General features: G+C 39.0%; 1 protein-coding gene across 1 annotated transcript in view; it reads left to right on the plus strand.

The window, feature by feature from the left end:
• RNGTT (RNA guanylyltransferase and 5'-phosphatase) overlaps positions 1 to 20,077 on the plus strand; it is a 184,984-nt gene that overhangs the window by 73,607 nt on the left and 91,300 nt on the right. The window contains exon 11 of the mRNA XM_035321474.1: positions 221 to 385. Within this exon, the coding sequence (XP_035177365.1) occupies positions 221 to 385 (165 nt within the window). The remainder of the gene's footprint in view (positions 1 to 220; positions 386 to 20,077) is intronic.

Genomic DNA, 20,077 nt, shown 5'->3' on the forward strand with positions numbered 1-20,077 from the left:
GTAAATTGCATTGTTGTAGGTTTTTACCCTTCCGTGACCTTTGATTTCATTAACTTCTTTCAACCTGAGACAAGGGCTTGAAAAACAAATACTTGACCAAAACGTGTATGCTCAGTGAAGGAAAAAAAATGTCTGTGTGATTCTAAGTGCTATGTCAGGAAAACTTACTGTTGAAATAATTTGGTGTCTGTTTTTAATGCTGACTTTTGTAACTTGGCAGGGACAGCCGGTTGGAGATTGTGATTTTAATGTTCGGCTTGCCTGTATAGAAAAAGAGATTATATTTCCACGACATGAAAAAATGAAGACTGGCCTTATTGACAAAGCACAGGAACCGTTCAGTGTTCGAAACAAGCCATTTTTCGACATCTACGCTTCAAGAAAGGTAAACTTGATTTTAGTTGTTTATGTTGGAGTGCAGAAGGCAGCAATGCAGTGTCGGGTATGGTTTTCCCTTATGTTTTTATTTTTTTTAGCCTTCTGCAAATTCCTCTGCTAACCAATTACTCAGCAGGTCTTTTTGGGAGATGATGGCAGTTTGGGATACTCCGAAAAGTGGTTTTAGACGACCTATTCCTTCTGAATTCCTCTCTTCCTATACTTAAACCTGTACTTTGGCAGAACCTAATTCTTGAGTTTCATAATATTGAAACAGCATAGAAATTAGTAGTTTAAATTTGAAATGCCTCTGAGCTTAAGGGAATGTCTGAGAGCTATGCTACTGATGCTATTCTCCTTCATAGGTAAGAAAGTAACTTTCTTTTTTGCTTTCAGTTCCGATTTGGCCATAGGGTAAGAGTCATGGATTGTGCTTGGGCTGCCACTTCATGTTCAGCAGTTATTACTAAGAGCCCATGCTAGTGAATGCCTCCATGCTTTACTTATTAAAACACCGCCCTAGGTTTTCTGAAGTGAAGCATGTGACTTGCAAATATATACGAGTATCTATCTTTCATTATGCACTCTTTTCTTCAGTATAGAAGTATCCTAACATTCTGTAAAATATTTTTATTCTCTTCTGTGAATTAAATTTCTCACGGATAATACTTTCATCTAGAGTAACTAGTTTTTCTCAGCACTGCGGTTTAGAAGTGGTCCCATGTCTCATCAGTGCAGAACAAAGAACACCAAATTGGCGCCCTCCATTTGCTTTTGTCACTTCCTTGAGCCTGTAGCAGGTAACAAATGTTGCCCCAAGAGAAGCAGTAATGGAATCTTGGGGAACTGATAGGAGGCTGAAAACTAAATAGATAAGGCTAAGTTGGACTTTCACGCAACCTGGCAGAATAGCAGTCTCGGAAAAGTTTGTCACAAACAATTCTATCAGAAAGGTTGTGTGGATAAAACACTGTAAACGTTTTGATCACTTCTCTGGATGTGTATGGTTGATTTTTTGGATCATCTATGAATCATAATATTGGCAGCATCGTGAATTCAAAGTAAATTTTTCATAGCGAGTAAAAGGCTATGTGTTTAGGACGTAATTTCAAGCATGAAATAAAAAGGAACTAGTACAAAAGGAACTTGTGTTAAAAATGGGTTTCTTACGTAAATTTACAGTTTCTTGAAGTGTTCTGGAGTTGCAGGTTATTTAACCTCATTTAAAAATCATGGGAGAACATGCCAAGAAGCATTCCTAGAAAGCTGTCTGGGTAAAACACATCTATAAGCAAATCTCTGGCTAGGCATATCTGATCAGTATTTTACACGTGAAATTGTTAAATGCTGACAGCCTATCTGTTAAGAGTTGATTCCTGTTAGGAGGTAAAGTTCAACATTCATCAAAATGTACTTGGTTCCGTAGCTCTGTGAGGTACAGCTTAGAACTAGCCAGAAGATGACTACTGAAAGGATCATCTGCTTCCCAAAAAGAGTAGGAAATGAAAATTACACCTAACTACTTCCTTTTTCCTATCTGAATGAGGTTTCTTAATTGTCCATGTATTGGATTTTAATAATTCTGACTGCAGCATTGTTCAAAGTCAGCAGAGAAATGATGGTGTTTACTGCTCTTTCTCTTCGTCTCCCAACCCTTGAGTATAAATTCTTCAACACAGTGGCTGTCTAATTACCCACCAGTAAAGCATCAAATATATTGGTGAGGAAAATGAAATTATACAGGACTAGAATTTGTTTCATAATAAATTAATAATTGCTTTGGACACTAATGCTTGGATGAGATTTTTTTGTCTTTCTACGCTTCTCTTTGCAGTGAGGTTTGATTAAGTTGTGAATTATGGAGTGAAGCAGTTTTCTGGCTAGTTTTCTTTTTTTATTATTATTATTTTTAAAGAATGTTTCTATATGTAGCAATTAGAGATGCACAGGGAGAGCAGGAGAAGTAGAGTTACCTGGCAGTGCAGAGCAAGTCCGTTCTTTTATTCCTATTTTAATTATTTCAGACATTTATCATTTACTTATTCTACACAAATAATAGACCAAATTGGTAAGAAAATAAAGTAAGAATAAAATAATTGTGAGTTTTATTGAAGTGCACATTATGAAAGATTTTTTTTTTTTTTTTTTTTACCAATTGTTTAACCTAAAAAATCTGTTTCAGTAGTCCTCTTTTTGTCACTTAACTTCAAATTAGAGGGAGTAAAATTCAGTAACGGCTTTGCACAACAGGTACCTGGCACTTTTTTCTTTCTCTGAGGGCTCATTTTCCTCTGAGGGTTTTGCTGCTTTTTATAATCAAACCTTTGGAGCAGAGACAGTAGTGAAGTAGTGGTTTGAGAGCAGGGCATCTGAAAATGGGAAGCATGGATCTCTCTTTGCTTTTCGTTACTTATCTGAAACTTTTAAGAAGCATTATTTGAAGATAGCAGTATGTCTGCTGTACCAGATAAAGGACCAGATAAGGACATTGCAATCTGCGTTTGAGGTCATGATGCAGTTCAGTGGACAAGTTCTCACCCTGAAGCGTTATCACCTTAAAATCATCTTTGAGATAATACTGTCTGGGTGTTTTAAATGTATTGGGGTATTTTGGTTTATTGCCTCTTTTGAGGGGATGGGAGTGGTGATTTTTTTTTTTTCTTTGTGGTGACATCCAGTGCAGGTTCTAAAGCTTTTTGCTTTTTGAGTTTGAAATAACCATAGGCTTTTACATTTTATTTTTGTACCACACACGAAATATGTTTTAAGAAATCTTTGTCCTGATTTGAAGTGACTGCTGTATCGTGAAATAAAAAATGATAATAATTAAAAGAGAACAACTAATGAGGCTTCAATTCTCATTCTTGTTTTCAGTAAGAAAGAAGTTTTATGTTGATATCCCAGTGTTGTTTGTACAGCCTGTTATAACTGTAGGGAATTTTAGGTAAAACTACCAGCATTGATGAGTCTTGTCTAAGGCAACATTGATAAATGCTTAAGGGAACTTTTTATAGATTAAAAATTTATTTCAAATCAAATCTATTTCAAATATTGTTGCTCTGTCAAAAATACAGTTTTCATTTCATTAGGTCTGTGAACTTGATGAGTACCTGATTCTCTAATACTGCCTTAGGATAACGACGCAAGGATGACATGTTCCTACTCATCACAACTTTGTGAACAAAATGTTTAATTACATATGGTCAGAGCAGGCTATTGTTTAGAAGCACTGTCCTATTCTGAAAAAGGACCATTTAAAAATAGTATCGCTTTGCTTGAGATCTTTTTCCTATGTTTATTCAGTCATCTCTGCAACTATAGCAACAAGTGCACTCACAGCTATGAACACCTCATTAGCGTAGCAGGGAGAACAGGCTGGGTTTCTGTAGCATCAATGACAAATGTCTTGGTAGGGTTTACCAACTCTGTGTTCAGCACAGCAAGGGTCTGGAGAGAGCCAGGGAATTCCTCCTAGCTTCTAAATCTGCTCATATTCGGATTGACTCAGCATATCCATCAATCCATCTCCAGAGACGGTGGCAGTTGAGTGAACGCTAAAGGACAGACAAATGGGACCTACTCAGGTAGATCTTTTCCTTATATTTAATTAGCTGTTTTGCTTGTTCTTCTCCAAGACCAGCAGGACTCCTTTCTTCTTGGGATCAAACAGGTTCCTTTCTTTCTTGACCAGAGGTCCTTAAAGATTGGCACCCTTGCGGGATCTCAGGAATAGTGTGTGGTTTCATAAGTGGGGGTTTCTTCCCTACATCCAGCTCTTGTACTTCACTGACAAGATGCGGCTTCTTGGGTCACCCCCAGAGGGATCCTTCTTTTTTCACAGAGGGATCAAAGGACAGAGCAGCCTTTGGCCAGAGATAAGCTGGATCTCTGATTGCACCAGCATATTTGACTGTAAAAGTGGAAAGCCCGTATCACTGGTCAGAATGTATTTTATCAAGCTTTGATAAACATAGCCTCTTTTAATAGTGTTTTCATCACACATGTATTCAGGATAATCCCTTGGAGTATTTTTACACAATTTCAGCAGGAGTTTTGCCATTCTTGAAGTTTGCCTCAGGTTTTGAAACTGGTCCTGCAGTTTATCTGGGACTAATATTTAGCTTCTTAGCTAGGTGATACTTTATAATTGTGCCCTTTGAGTGACAAGCCAATGTACGCTTTGACGGAAAAGAGGCCGGACTTCCTTCGTGTCCAGTGTGTATGCACATTCTGTAGTCCTACCTTCAGTCTTGCAAAATCCCGGATTATCAGCATCTCCATTTGAGAAGAAGATTTGGAGAGAGATGTGCCTTAAGCTTTGTACTCCTTAGGCAGCCTGAAGAGAAGCAGGGAATATGTGTGCTGGGTGACTCAGATGTCTCAGTTTGAGTGCCTGGAGTAACAGGTATAAACAGGAGATGGTATCATCAGCAGTGTTTCTTGGATTTTCTTGTAACACTTGTCTTGTCTGGATTTTCTTGTCTTTTGCTTAGGGTCAAGAAAAGAATCAAGTGTACTTCTGAATTACCTCAGCTGGAACCACACATCACATATTTCTGTTTTGAGACGCTTCAGTTTTTGAAATATGTTCCCTGGAAACAAATTTAAATCTCTCTGAAGTAAACATTGTTAGACCTCTTTTCACAGCCTCACTTCATCAATCCTTTCTGTGGACTGAGTTAAGATCTGGTGTTCTAAACTGAAGGCCAGTGCTGGCCATTCTTCTTATTAATACCATGTATGGGTAACTGGCTGTGTGTTTGGGAGGACTGTAGGAAGAATACTGAAAAAAAGGCCAGGAGTCTCAGCACTGTATTTAAAAGGTTTAGCCACTTACTCTGCTATTAGTTATACCAGAAGAAACGATGTTGCCGCATAGATTTAGTTATTTTCAGTGAAAATGTGAAAGTAATTACCTGAAACAGCAGTAAACTTTGTGCTGTGCTATACACCATGTCCAATAATAAAATAGTTCTTAAAGTTACGGATTTAGTGCTTTAATACCAGAGTTTGAAGGGTAATGACTCCTCTTTCCTAATCTGAAAATCGATTTATTGTGAAATGAAATGCACTTTTAATGTTGCAGTTAAAAAGTGTTACGGCAGCATTCACAGTTTTGCCCTGGCATTTGTTGTTGGTACTAGATTTTGGAAATGAGGTCTATATCTTTGCAATATTGTCTTCCACTTTATTTTAAGATGTTTTGATGGACTTTTGCTTGTTCTTATTAAGAGGGAGGTTTGATGGTAACAGGAACAAAAGAAAGAGAGAGATCCTGAGTATCTACAGCCTGTACCCAGGTGACTAAAAATGTTCCCTAGCTGAACTTTGATATTGGTGGAGGAAACAGCGTCACTAACTTGGTCTGCTCCTATAATCAAAGATCTGCTAAACACAGCTTAGTCTTTTAGTGTCAGCTGGGAACTGATGCACTCTGTGAGTACTTTTGCCTTTTTGACTTCCAAATCCTTTTAGGAAGATACTTGTGAGCAATGTTGAATCTTTGTTGCTTGTCCTTACACTTGCACAATTTGTCACATTGGTTGCCCAGCTGGTTTCCTTTGCACAGATCAGTGTGCAACAGAAGTCAAGAAGAGAATATGGTCCAGTTTGCCAGCGCTCACTCCCATCTTGTAAGGACGGCACCAGTCGGTGGAAGCAGCTGAGTTTTAGTTTTCCTTGATGTTAAGATGCTGAGGACTAACAGGATTAATGTGTTATCAATGCTTCCTATTCTGAGACTTGGAGCCCTAGCCTTTTATTTGTACAAATGTTTGGGGATTTTCACCGGGGTGGTTATCCATGATATTGAACAGGAAGTACAAGTACGTAGGCAAGAAATAATGGAACTCTCAGAAATGATGCGAATGTTTGGCTTATGATGCCAAAGCTGATCTGTAGTTCTTCTGCAAAGCTTTTCTGTGTGGGCAGTCACAACCTGGATGTCATTACTGAAGCCTCGTGCCCAGTGACTGCGCTGTCTTAGCAGAGCTGGAGAAAAAGTTTCTTTCTGTATGGTCCCGTGGAGAATTGTGCTGATCTCCCTCAATGGAACAATAGGGCTAAAGGTTAAACAATGACACAGGTCAAATGAACAACCTTTTTCAAATGCTAGCATGCCGTATATCAAGGAGATGTCAGTTCTTAGACTATTATCTGATCTTAAAATGACAGCTGGTCCTGGAGGGATTGCAATGAAGGTGAGTAATCCCTGCTAGAAGATTAAATGGTCTAGGGTCTTCTTGAAAGTTTTCAGTCAAATCTGTGGACTGACAGACTTTGTACCCCTGCTTTGCCTAGGTTTTTGTTTGTTTTTATTTTGTGTTTGTTAGGGTTTTGTGGTGGTGGGTTGTTTTTGACATTTGGATTTTTATTTTGGGGGGAAACTGCCTCTGTTGTAGTAGGAAACAGAATGTTTAAAAATGTACCAATAAAAAAACACAGCCACTGTTGAGATGGTATGCCTTGGAAAACTAAGAGGCTATGGACCGCTTTGATAATGAAGCAAATTATGTGAGTACATGACTTGCTGATGTTGGAGTGATGTATTTTTGCAAGCGAGATAGCGATATGCTGCTGTTTGTATGGTGAAAGTCCATGAGATGTGGGCCTGAAAAAGGCAGAATATGTGGATGTAACTCACTTCTGCCTGATCAGAGAGCTGCTAACTCAGAACTGACTGTAAAAGACCTCAAAGGCTCGTCTGATGTTACCAAGTAGCCTGTGGACAAAAAAAGTGGTGAAGGTTTGCAGAAATGGGATAGAAGCGGGGAAAAAAAAAAAAAAATGGTAGAAATGGCAGCAGCAGAAGTGTCAAATAATCTGTGTATTTATTGGGCATTTTGAATCCTGTATCTAGGTGGAGAGAGCATGGTACCATCTGGAGGGGTTTTTGTGCCAAGAAGACTTGTTTCCTCTGTTTTTGTTTTTATTTTTATTTTCTGTGCCTTAAGGAGTAGCTTAATCGGCTCACCTTCCAATCCTGCATTTCCTCACCCAGAGCTGGCAGTCGCTTGTCGGTGTCTGGCCTACACCATAGCCCTCGCTCCATCTGTTAGGTTCCAGGTTTTTGGCCTGGTTGCCATCTCACCTCCATTTAATTATCCCCTAACCCATCTCCCCTCTACCATTTTTGTTCCTCTTTGCTTTTATTTCTTCACTCCGTACGTTTCTTCTTCACTTAGCCCCACTCCATCATGAAAATCACAAGTCAAATGTAAAAGCGGTAGTGCCTTACTCCACTCTTGGTGCTTTTCTGATGGTGGTTGTTCTCACTCAAATCATCACAGTGCTTTTCTTCCCGTAAATGCACGTAATGGTCGACCCAATGAGCCTAGTAAACCAGTAGTGAATGAGAAGCTGGAGAGATGCTGCCTCTTTTATATTAGGATTCAGAATCTTCAGCTGGCAGCTGTCCTGTTTCCCAGCGTGTACTACTCCAGACTGACTTTTCGAAACAATCTATCTTGTGTGTTTTAAAGGTAAGGACAAGAAACCAGACCAAGTGGAAGCTTTGTAAATTTTAATGTGCAACAAACGACCGAACTGTGGCTCTTGAGCTGGATGTAGATTACCGCCACTTAAAAATCGGCGCTTGAACTGGAGCTGTTTGATGCAGCCAGCTGCAGCACTGGGGTGACGATGGGTCCTGCTCAGTAAAAGTAATTTCTGGCTGTGGGAGCATGAGGGTAAGCAGGGATGCTGTAGGCCAGGACTGGCAGGGTTTCGAGCTACCTCCAGGTGTTCCTTTGCTGTCTGCAGTGCAGAGAAGCTGCACTTCTCTCCATCGCAGATTGCACAGCCCAGCAGGCTGGGGCTTTGTCACCAGTGCTTGGGCCTTCTTCCTTAACCTGCTCCGGTTGTCAGAAATATCCGACAGCACACTGAGTCTGAAAGAATTATTAAATAGCTAGTCTTCATCTCAAAAGCTACATAGCCATTAAAACAAGGAATATACTCTGCCATAATTTCAGTATAATTCTAGATCAGTCTTTGGTTTCCCTCTCCACTGGGCCTGCATAAAAGTATTTTGTCATTTGCACTGTGACTGTGTATAAGTTTTCAGTGCTTTTTTTCCCCCCCCTTTTTTTTTTAAAAAAATTTTTTTTTTCCTCTCTCGACATTTCAGACATCTTCCTGAGAGGTGTTTCTACGTCTGTGGGAATCGTGCTTTTGCGATTTAAACGTTATCACCTCCGTATCACTGTTTGGAAATTTCAGTGGAAGTATTTATTCCATCGTCAGGCATAGCTCAGGTGATCAAAATCTTCAAATCTTAGTTCTGTGATCAAGATGGAGTTTATGGTGTGTTATCAGTATCAAACACAATTCCTAACTCTTCTTATCTGGTTTAGACTACCTCTGGTGATATCAAATAGAAATGTACTATACTGAATCTTTAATTAAGTGAAAGAAGTTGAAAGGGGTTTTAAGGATGGAGAGAGACTCTTTACTCAGTTAGGTAATGATAGGACAAGGGGCAATAATCTTAAATTAAAGAGGGGAGATTTGCATTACACATTAGGAAGAAGTTCTTTACTCGAAGGGTGGTGAGGCCCTGGCACAGGCTGCCCAGAGAAGCTGTGGCTGCCCCATCCCTGGAGGTGTTCAAGGCCAGGCTGGATGGGGCTTTGGGTGGCCTGGTCTGGTGGGAGGTGTCCCTGCCCATGGCAGGGGGTTGGAAGTAGCTGGGCTTTTTTTTTTTTTTTGTAATATCGGATATCACGTTCATAAAGCAGCTCATGGGCTGTATCTCCCCTTGAAATCCTACTTAGTCCCCACAAAACCGTGTGGAGGGCCCAGGTGAGGGAAAGGCTTCGCTGCAGAGTTCTCGTGTACTGCCTGAAGCCTGGCATAGCAGGTAAGTGAAATCAACTTTGATTTCTTTGCTCAAGGAACACAAGCTGGAAGTGTAACAGTGTCAAGAGCCAGGTCTTCCAGGTTTACACCAAAAGGTTTTAAGTCATGCTAGAAAAAAAAATATTTGTCTATGTCTAACTCTTAGCCTCCTTGCCTCTGATGGAGTCCTTGAGGAGATCCATTTGTGACCAAAAATCTGTGTTCATTTCCTAGAGTTAACAAAAGAGGATTAGGCTACTTGCTTTTGATTATTATTATTTGTGATGTTGAAGATCAAGGATAATATTTCAGCACAGTATAATTTTGGTTTGAGAAAAAGGGAAACTGTTTTTTGCTTTTGATTTATGAAATTATTCACACATCAGTTAGGTTTTGTGGGAAATGACCTAGTGAAGTTAAAACAAACACTATTCAATATTTTTCTGAAGAGCTATTTTCTTAACTAGTGGGCCATGCTAGTGGTACAAGTTAAATGAACATACAGTAATGCAGATGTGGAATATATAATTCTGACTCTTGAAACTTTAGTGTGGGAAAGAAAACAACAGAACTAGCAGAAAAATAAGAGCATATGGGTGAAGCGTTGTACTTGGTGCACGTTGAACAGTACATATTTTGGGCAATCGAAGTCATAATTGTCTAAGTAGGAAAAATGCCTATAGATGTTTAACTGACTTCTGCTTTCGGTTTTGTGATTTATGACCAAAACTGGGAAAATGCAAATCTGTTTGGACCTAATTACTGGTTGGTATCCCAGTATGAAAATGGAATTGGGATATCTGCCGTCTTCTGAATTAGCTAGAGGACTCAGCTGTGGTGACTAAGTGGGTCACTCTACTCATTAATTGAGGGGCAACTGTTTAATATTGTCCGCTGTACCACTTCACAGCCTGTCACTTTCCGAGCTGCCTCCTGGCAATCGCGCTCCATAGGGAAGCCGTCAGCCTGCCCCTGTTGGAAGGGTTTGCAGGAGACGTGCGCTTAATTTGGATAAAATGAATAAAGGCACAAAGAAAATCGTAAAGATGGGGGGTGAAATTTAAAACAGTTTGTTATGATGCAAGATTGTAAGGCATCCCTGCCAGCTCTTTCATTTCTTGTGATATGCCCAATTTTGCAAAAAATTATTGTGCAAAATTAATCTTTTTAATTAAGAAATATTAAAATTGGAGCGTTTTACTGTTATGGCCTTAACATGGCAAGTTTTAATTCAACTTTGTAGCAAATTAAGCCCTCAAGTGCCATTGCATAGCAGAAGAATCAGATGTTCTTAAATATCCAGAATATAATGTTAAATCTTAATTTTTGTGTTACAGTCATTGCACTGGGGCCCCGTGGAACATACTGGCCCACTTTGAATCAGGCGTTGCAACAGTAAATGTACAAAGACTTTGTATTTGTGAATATCCATTTGATAGTTAATTGAATTATTGTGTATACCAGTTTGGCTTTGTTCATGAGTCTTAGTGGAAATGCATAATAAAACATCATCCTTAATTATCTGATTTAATTAAAACAGGTCTGTCCAAGTTCTTGGTAAGCAGAGATCGGATTATATTATAGCAGTTTACACAGGGGCTGGATAACAAATAAACCTTATCAGTTTTATAATGTTTGAAGATCGTTTAGAGAACAAATTAAAAAGTACTTGGCCACATTTGTAAGGCCTTGCACTCAATCCAATGTCACTTGTTCCTTTGACATCAGAAGAGCTTTTCACTGAAGCTGAATTTGATCAAAATGCATACCGGGGAGCTTCTTAGCTAGAGTGAGTGGGGAGAACCTTGCCCAGCTGAGGGCATAGGTTAACGCAGACTTTGCAGATTCTCTGCCATGTCTACGTTTGGATATACACGTGTTCATCTGTACACATGTACATGATGTGTAAATAGATCTAAGAATTTGCTAACGGCACCTGTGAAACCTCTTGCAGCTCCAGCAGGACTCCAGTGTCAGGCAGGTGTGCTCTCCCAGGTACGTAGGATGTGCTGACACCCCTCACCATCACTGTGTGGGGGAAAGTGTTGTGGACAAAGTCCTAATCCCTAAGAGAAAAAACTGAAGTTACTTTTCAGGTTGAAACAGAGAACTGGAAAGAGCACAGTAAATTACATGTCTAAGCTGTGCAGCATACGCCGCCCTGTTTCATCAGGTAAAATGGGCTTGAAAGACCATTGCTGTTTGGCAGCAGCATTCCTTCCTAGCCTTGAGAGTGTTTATCCCATTTTGAAGCTATCACAAAAGTCAATTAAACTTTCTTGTAGCAGCCTATTTCTCTTATTTGAAAGAAGCATTTGAAAACATCTTAGTTAATTGATGTCAATTTCTCAATTGTGCTTCTGAGAAGAGATTGACAGGGAGAAATGCCTGATGCTTATTTTGAATTCAGTAATGCAGATGTGCTGTCAAATTAAGCATTAACACACACAGCGCTCGTGTTATTCTTGGGTATTGTTTTGAATATATTAGGTGCATGACCTTTGGATTTGCTCACTCAGAAGCAGCAAACTGGTGATAGCTCAGTGGCACTCTTGTGGTCTTACTCTCTACTTTTTTTTTTTTGGTCTCCATGTGCAAATAAGGAGCACAGCATAGAGCCAGTGTTAGTAGCAGCTGTACGGAACGCAATTAATAAGGTAGCTGTAAAACCAAAACCAGATTAAAAAATACAACCATCAAGCATGTTTCCTCCTTCCTTCCCTTTCCCCTTTCCCTTCTCCCTCCCCACCCCCAGTATGTTTTATTGTTATTCACTACAGCATTTTTTTTCCTTTGGGACTGGTTAATGAACTCAACAGTGTGGTGGTTTCACCTTCTCCATGTCAGAGGTTGCATCCCATCACAGACTGCAGTAACTTGCAGCAAATCTTAAATCTGGAAAAGGCTTTTCTTTGCATCTCTTAGAGAGGTGCTGGAGAAGATTAAGAAGCAGGTTTCAGATAATGTATATGGTTTCTCTTGCTTTAAGTCCTGTATGAAAGAAGCAGTCTACAACAATCCTTCGTGAAACCAGCAGCAGTTCTAACAGGCCAGTGAGTGGAGTACTTATTTGTTGTTGTTGTTGTTTGTTTTTTCAGAGGTGCCTCAACCAGGGACACAAAACAGACTACAGAGGGAGCAGCCTCTTTGGCTTTCTTGCTTGGGGGTGCTCTTTCCATGTCACATGAACATGAACATCAACAGGAATGCCTGTTATCTTCCTGTTCTGGAAAGAATAAAGGCACTGTTGGTTGGGTCCTTGGCTGTAAAATTATAGGGGCAAATGGTGAAGGAAGAAGCTGTAGCTGTGGTTCTTTGAATTACCATGTTATTTATGTTCTGTGGCCAGCCTACTAGCACCAAATCGTCTGAGGATTTGGCTGAGATGTGAACACATCAAGGAATCTTTGGGAGCCCTGCACGTCTTGCCCTTAGTCAGAAAACAGAGCTAAAGCACAGAGCTGAAGTACAGAGCAGAAATCATGTTAGTGGCAGCCTTGAATCTTCAGTCTTTCAGCTTCATCTGCTTTATGGATGAGAGCATGTTTACATTACATCTGAAAGGGCTGTTGTAGCTGTGAGGTAAATAACTATTTCTTTCTGCGTTGCTGTTGAATTTCTAGGTTAGACCAGAGGAGAGTAGGTAAGTGCAAGAGCAAACCCAGATGGAATGAGGTCAGTCGCCTTCCTCTCTGTGCATGCACCTGCCCGTTGCCTCTTCATGTTACTTCAGCCTTGCTGCTCCTGCTATTATTAGTAGAGAGCTGCTGAGGGTTCAGTGCAGTGACCAGGTGAGCTCTTACAATATCAGGGCAGCTCCTGTCATGCTGCAAGCGCTGGGAATGGGCTGTGCCTGGGAGAGGAGGCTGCTTGTGAAGCTGGTCACCCACTAAGTGCTGGGAAACCCCAGGAAGCGAGCCTGTTGCAAAAAGATTTCTTGTAGTTATCTGTGTCTTGCACTTATCTGTAATTACAACAAGTGGGGCACTGTCAGTAAGTATTTTCTCATGGAGTTTCAAGTTTTTCAGTTTCATTGCCTTCTAGCATTATTTTGCTGCACAAGTCATGAGTTAGGGCCACATGCACTTGAATACCATGACTGATGCTTTAAAGGGTAAAGGACTGTATTCCGTACAAGAAAGCACTCCTAAGGGTGATGAAGGGCTGTAGAGAGGAAGATGCATCGATTCTTGCAACAGATTTTTTTTCTTCTCTTGCAAGAAAATTGTTCTTACTGGAGAATGATCATATAGTGAAGCTAGATCCAGTAGTACTAACACTCCTTTGGTCAAACTTTAGAATGATAAAAGCTTACCTTCCGTGCTTGCTTTCTGGGCAACAAATGTCCTATCTTGAGCAGGTGTTTTTTTGTGCTGGATTCTGGTCTAGTGTTTAAAATTACTAGCGTAGCTCCCTTACGGACCTCTTGAGATGTCCTTCAGTGACCAGTTGTATCCACTGTGCTTTTGTTTGGACTCTTGGCTATTCCTGCCTGGAACAGATGGCACTCACTTAAGCTGACAAGCTGTGGGATAGCCGAGCATTACTAATAAAACCTATCACATGTTAAACTTGACCTGACATTAATCAAGTTTTGAATGCTACAAATGATTCATGGATAATAATTAGTCTCTTGATCATATTAGTGAACATCAGTCTCACATTGCTCCCATTATCTGCTTTCATTCTTATAGGGAACAAATCCATTGCAGTAATTAGGTGTTTTTAATGTCTTTTGAGCCAAAATGTTCTGTATGATTAACTTGGCAAAGAGGTTATTTTTAGTCTTTTAGTCTTGCAGTAGGACTGGTTGTGGAGCTTCTACTAAATTAACAAACCGAAAGACTCTTCATAAAATAGTATTTTATAAAAAAGTATTTATTTATTAGTCTTAAAAATGAGAAAATTCCCATGTTTCTTTAGACAGTCATTTGGCATAATTTTCATCACAATGTATTTCAGATATCGCCACAGAATACACTTCAGAATAGCAGTGATTTTGTTAAATGGATGAGTCCTTTGGAGTTTACTTTTATTCTTCCTGTTTAGTACTGAGTTGTTGGTTAACATAAAGTGCTTTCAACCCTTACACTTTTATATAGACAAAATAACATTTACAGCTTTTCTCTGTTTATAACTTGAGTTAACATCTTGAGAGGATGGCTGTGTGAGATCTAGGATTTGAGCTTTAAATAAAATTTCTTAAAGGACTTTCATGCAATTTGTATTATACAGTGTTTTTACAGCCAAAGAGCATGAAATTTCATTTTAAGTAATGAGCAACTGAAAAGCTCATACTTGAGTTCCTTATGCAGTTAAGGCAATGTCGATCATTTTGCTGGTTTACTAAAAATGTATCAGCTATTCTTCAGTATTTGTTGTTACTTGGTGAGCATATCAAACCTCTTTAGATAATTCTTTCTCAGGGACTTAAACTTTTAATTTCTACATTTTGTGATCCTATTCTTTCTTTCTGCATATTTAGGAGTAATAGCATGAACCAAGAAATAGTTAATAGGTTCGTTATTTTTTTGGTATATTAATGTAGGAATAAGCTATGGTTTTGTGACTGTACTCTGAGTTAACAGGCTGCATTTCCTTTCTTGCATTTCTCTTTGGTTTCCTAACAAATCAAAAGTTCCAAGATAAGTATAGCCAAATACAATGAATAATTGAGAAATTGGACTTTACCCTGCTATAAAATGCACTTCAATTAACATATTAGATACTGTTCTTACTTTAAGGAGCGTATCGTGGTTTGGTTAGGTAATGAGAATGATGCAGAACAAAGTGGGTCATGTGAAACTGATTAAAAACCTACTCTTCGACATTTATTATGGGTGATTTAAAGGAAAGCATGACATTGTATGAACGAGGCACAGATTACTGATGTTAGCAAGTAGGAAATAAATGTTCACATTGAAATTCTGCTTACAGCTCTTAGAATACTGGATGCAAGCAAAAAAAACCTATTTCCTTGTGCAGCCATGTACCAAGTCTCACTTGGGGCATCATAGGCTGTGTTTTCAGGACTTTCACAGTTACTTGGAAGGAAGGAACCTCTTTGAGTCAAGCAGCCAGATTGGACATCTTTGGATACTCCCCAGTGCATTTTTTTTCTTGCTGATACAGCTTTTCTAGAATATTCTGTCAAGCCCAGATGAATGGTTTCAGTTAATGGGGAGAACTGAGTTTAGAGGAGAAGCTGTGGATGTGCTTGAGGAGTTACACCTGCTTGCTTGTGAAACGTTAGAAATGTGACAGTAGTTTCTTTGCACGAAAAGCTCCTGAGAGGTGAGTCAGGCATTGGAACGGGTTGCCCAGGGAAGTGGTAGAGTCACCGTCCTTGGGGGTGTTCAAGGAGAGGTTGGACGTGGTGCTTAGGGACATGGTTCAGTGGGTGACATTGGTGGTAGGGGGGTGGTTGGACCACGTGATCTTGGAGGTCTTTCCCAACCTTAATGATTCTGTGATTCTATGTGACTTGGTCACTGTCAAAGAACCTGTAGAGGAACAAGGAAGAAAATTTGAAGCAAGAAAAAATTGCTGAGAAATAGGCATTAATTTTGTAATTGTGGATGCAGTAGTCCATAGGAGCAACTCAACAAAGATGGTGGTTCTCCATCGCTGCATGCTATCTATAGCTTGAGACTGGACAGTTTTCCAAAAGATTACTGGGGACTTGAGCGTATCATTTGAAGAGTAACTTTAATATGCATGAGAGGATGAGGTTTCCTCTCTTCCTCCTAGCTGACTGAAAGTTGATCCAAACGGGTGGTTCAGGCTATGTCACGGTTGGGGCAGGGAGGGAAGGAAGGAGTAGAACTGCCAGAGGTTTTTGGTCCTTCCCCCCAAGAACTGTTCATTTGCACTGGCTTTGTTTGGGTCAGCTGTTTACTTCAAATGTTAGAGCTAGGTGAGGGGAATGGCATCCCAAGTATGGAAAATAGACAAGTCCGAGTGGCTTCACTTTGTGATTTTTTTCCCCCATTTTTCAGAAGGTTTGTGCTCCCATTAATCTCAAAGCTGTGTATTCTCCTGAGTCACTAAATACTAGTTTGAAAGCATTGCCGTGATTTGTAGAAATTTCAGTGCCAGTAAGTATCTGCTTTATCAAAGAACCAAAATCCAAACTTCTCTTGACATTTCATTTTGGAATCTAATTCTCTTAAAATATGAGATAGACAACATTTTCATTTTTTTCCTCTGTGTATGTAAAATTTGAGGGTTTCATCATAAATATACGTAGCCTCCCCAGTGTATGTTGGATGCTTTTTCACTTGTTTAATTCTTGGTACTGTCTCTGATTAATAAAAATAAAAAAAATGCTTTTGCAGGATGGGAAACTACAAGCTGCAGTTGGTGGTATTTTCAGGTATTGTACAGTAGCCTGAGTATTGTGTTCAAGGAAGCTTAAACTCCACCAACTCCACCTATTTAATTCTTCTTCAGGAGGCTTCCTTTTCAAAATGTGATGTTAGAAAGATGGAGTTTATAACGTAAATAGTTTGAATGATGGCCCCATCGCTGCTAGTTAGTTTTACTGATTTATTTTGGGGAATTGTCATTTGTGGGAATGAATCTGAGCAACTATTTCTGTGTAATTTTAACTTAAACTGAACTTGACATATAACACATTCCTTTGAATTTCAGATGTCATTCAAAGTCAGGATTTCTGAAATATGCAGTAGGTTCTCTATTTTTTTTTTAACCCCTAACAAGGAAGAATCCTATTTTTGTAACGCAAAAATGTTTTGTTAAGCAGGTTTTCATTTTTTTGGTTTGTTTTTTAAGTTACATCCATAAAGGTTTCCTAATTGAAGCAGTGGTTTTGATACACAAATCTTTAACTGGATTTGTTATTCAGAGATCCTTTCTTCAGAGACTTCCATATGTAATTATAGAGATGAAATTTCTTTACCTTGTTAGTTAGCAAAAAAAAAAAAAAAAGCAGACATTCATTTAATTAATTCACATACGTTTATGTTTTATTGAATGCTTTTAAACCACTGTACATTTGGAAACATTTGTGCCTCCCACCTCTAGATGTGAAACTTCCTGGGATGTCTTAGATACATCAGGCAGCAATGTTAAAGTGATTAATTTTTACGGTGAGCTTGGAAAATCAAGGCCTCACGAAAGGGGGCATACTAAGATGAGACTATTGAGGGCTATTGAGGAAATCGTTATGTAAAAAAAGAGCAGATAATTCAGAAAAATACAGAAGCTGGCAAACAAGATGAAACAAATTAATGTAAAATAAAACAAATAATATCCTGGTTTATAAGCGGAACTGTCCGTCTCTTTTAGAGTAATGCAAGGAAAGAGCCATGGTAATTGTTTCCTCTCAGATAAGGTAGTTATTAGTGCTGGTAACAACAGAATATTTTCTGGAGACTGTCTAATATGTTTGAAAAAAGTCTGCAGCATCTGTACAGGGACTTACTATTTATGAACCCACGTCTGCAGAACCTGACAGCTCTCAGGATGTGCCAATTATTCTGTAGTCTCGTGCTGAAGGCTGTAATCATGAGATGAAGTGATCGTCCTTGAAGTTGGGCTGCAACTTGACTCAGTTAAGATGTTGGCTACGTGAAGTTAGGCGTGACAGGACGCTCGTGTCTGAAGGCATTTCAAATTCTAGTTAACTGACAATTCAATTGCTGGTTTAGTTGTGTCTAATGTTTTTGAATAAGGTATATTCCCTTTCCCAGCCCTCACTGTGGAGCAAACAGGTAGATGAGCACCAACGTGGAGATGGCTCTGAAAAACTGCTTCAGGACAGGTGCATGCAGAACTGCTGTAGCTTGGCGGAAAGCTGAATGAAGCATATAGCAGGTCTGAAATGGAAAAAGCAAGGCAAATGGACAGACATTTGTCTTGTGTTATAAAATGCAAAGTCATTTGTTTCTGTATCCCCAGCGACTTCACTGGGTGAATAAGAAGTGTCAGTTTTGAATCAGAAATACAGGCAAAATTGTTTAGAGTGTTTCCATTTTGTGACAGTAGTTCCATGATAATTGTGGGCAAGGATTTGAGGCAAATTGTTTTGTAGAAAGTTGATGTGACATAGCAGAGATGTTTTGTTTTGGAGTCCGCATAATTCTCAGCCATATTGTTGCCGTATTTTTTTTGTATGGGAAGGAAGAGGCACAGTAGTACCCATTGAACTTACTTATTTTATGAATAGAGTGGCATCTGAAAACTCCTAAGGATCACATGGCTTGCCTCAGAATTACAGTAACATTGATTAAAAGCTACCAGGGTTGTGTGGAATCTGTACGCACCACATTTTCCTCCTCTTCCTGCTGGAGGAGCCAAATGATTTCTTTATTGTTAATTACGGAGAGATCTCTAAAGCGCGATCCTTCAATTATCCACTCCAGAAATTTTGCTGACTGATCGAGTGTTTTAGCAAAATCAGTGTCACAGGTTATCAGTACTGCTTTTGATGACGTATGGCTGCTCCTGACCTCAGTGGCTCAAAAGCAAGAAGAAATCCTTTTCATCGTGCAGCTCCAGTCATTTCATGTGATTATACCGTTCTGTTTATCACATGCCTATTCTTAGATACAGCAAATACTTTAAAATTAAAAAAAAATAAGAAAGGAAAAGTTTTTAACAGTAAACTGTAGCAAGAATATGTGCTTCATTGCAGTGTTCACTGTAAAGCAGGAAGCTGCAAGAAGTGAACAAAGGGTTTCACAGGTGGAAATACATGCCATGAGGCTACAGGGCAGAAGAATTGGCTTGCACGCATCATTTACCCATCTTTTATGAAATGACATTGAGATGCATTGCATTTTATCTGATCCCTGGCAGTCCTCCCAGTCAGGCAGGTGTGCCATTTATCATGGTGCCGATTAAAAAGACTGTTCAACTTAATTAGAAATTTTAACATGTGTGGAAAATTGAACATCATTTTTTAAAAGATAAACCATGTTATCTGCATTTTAAGTTCATAAACCTTAGAATCTTACATCAATTATATTTCTGGTGTCAAAAATATTTGCTTGCATGTCAAACATTCCTTTTCTGCTCCTTCTCCTGTCATTTCAAACTTTCTGCAGTATTCAATAGATATATATTCTGCTGTTCACATACGAGGTCTAAATAGTTTAATTCTGAAGAAAAAGTATATGGGAAGAAGCTCAGATACAATTTCCATTCCCTTCGTTCCAATCTCTTCTAGTATTTTTTTTTCTAGAATGTTATAATTGAAGTACTTGTAATCGACCTAATGAGAATGAACTCAGAATAACCGGGAGCACAGAGAGGTTTATTTTTCTGTTCTGGCTTTAAAATCCTTTGTCTTTGATGCGTAATTGACACTTGAGGAAAGATGTCTTAATAAGATGACTGTGGAACTCCAAAATGAGGGAATGAGTTCAAGTCTCTAGGAAATCTGAAACTGGATGTCAAGTTGATGAGAAGGAATCTCTCACGTTATGTAATTCTGATAGAGCAGTGAATAAAAAGGAATACCAGAAAGTATTTTTGAAATGTTAAATATAGACATATATTTTTAAATCACATTTTCCTCCCATTTATGAATTTTGTAGTAGTGCTTTAATTCTCTATAACCTCAGTTAGAACAGAGTAGAGAGAGAGCTACAGGTAAAAGTGCTTGGTAATAACTCTTTACCTTAAAGAGTTGCAAACTCCAGATTAACAGATTGTTTCTGTACTCTTAAGTTGTATTTTTGGGAAAGACTGAATAATGAAGTTTATGTAAGCTCCAATGCCAAAATAACCATCTCCTCAAATAGTTCTTATAAGAAGTTATAAGGGGTTTTGCTTTCTGGTTTGGTTAGAGCCTTTTAATAAGCTAGCTAGAAATGTACCTATTAAAAGGATAGCC

This window comes from Oxyura jamaicensis, chromosome 3, assembly GCF_011077185.1.
Source record: "Oxyura jamaicensis isolate SHBP4307 breed ruddy duck chromosome 3, BPBGC_Ojam_1.0, whole genome shotgun sequence".
In the NCBI taxonomy this organism is placed as follows: Eukaryota; Metazoa; Chordata; class Aves; order Anseriformes; family Anatidae; genus Oxyura; species Oxyura jamaicensis.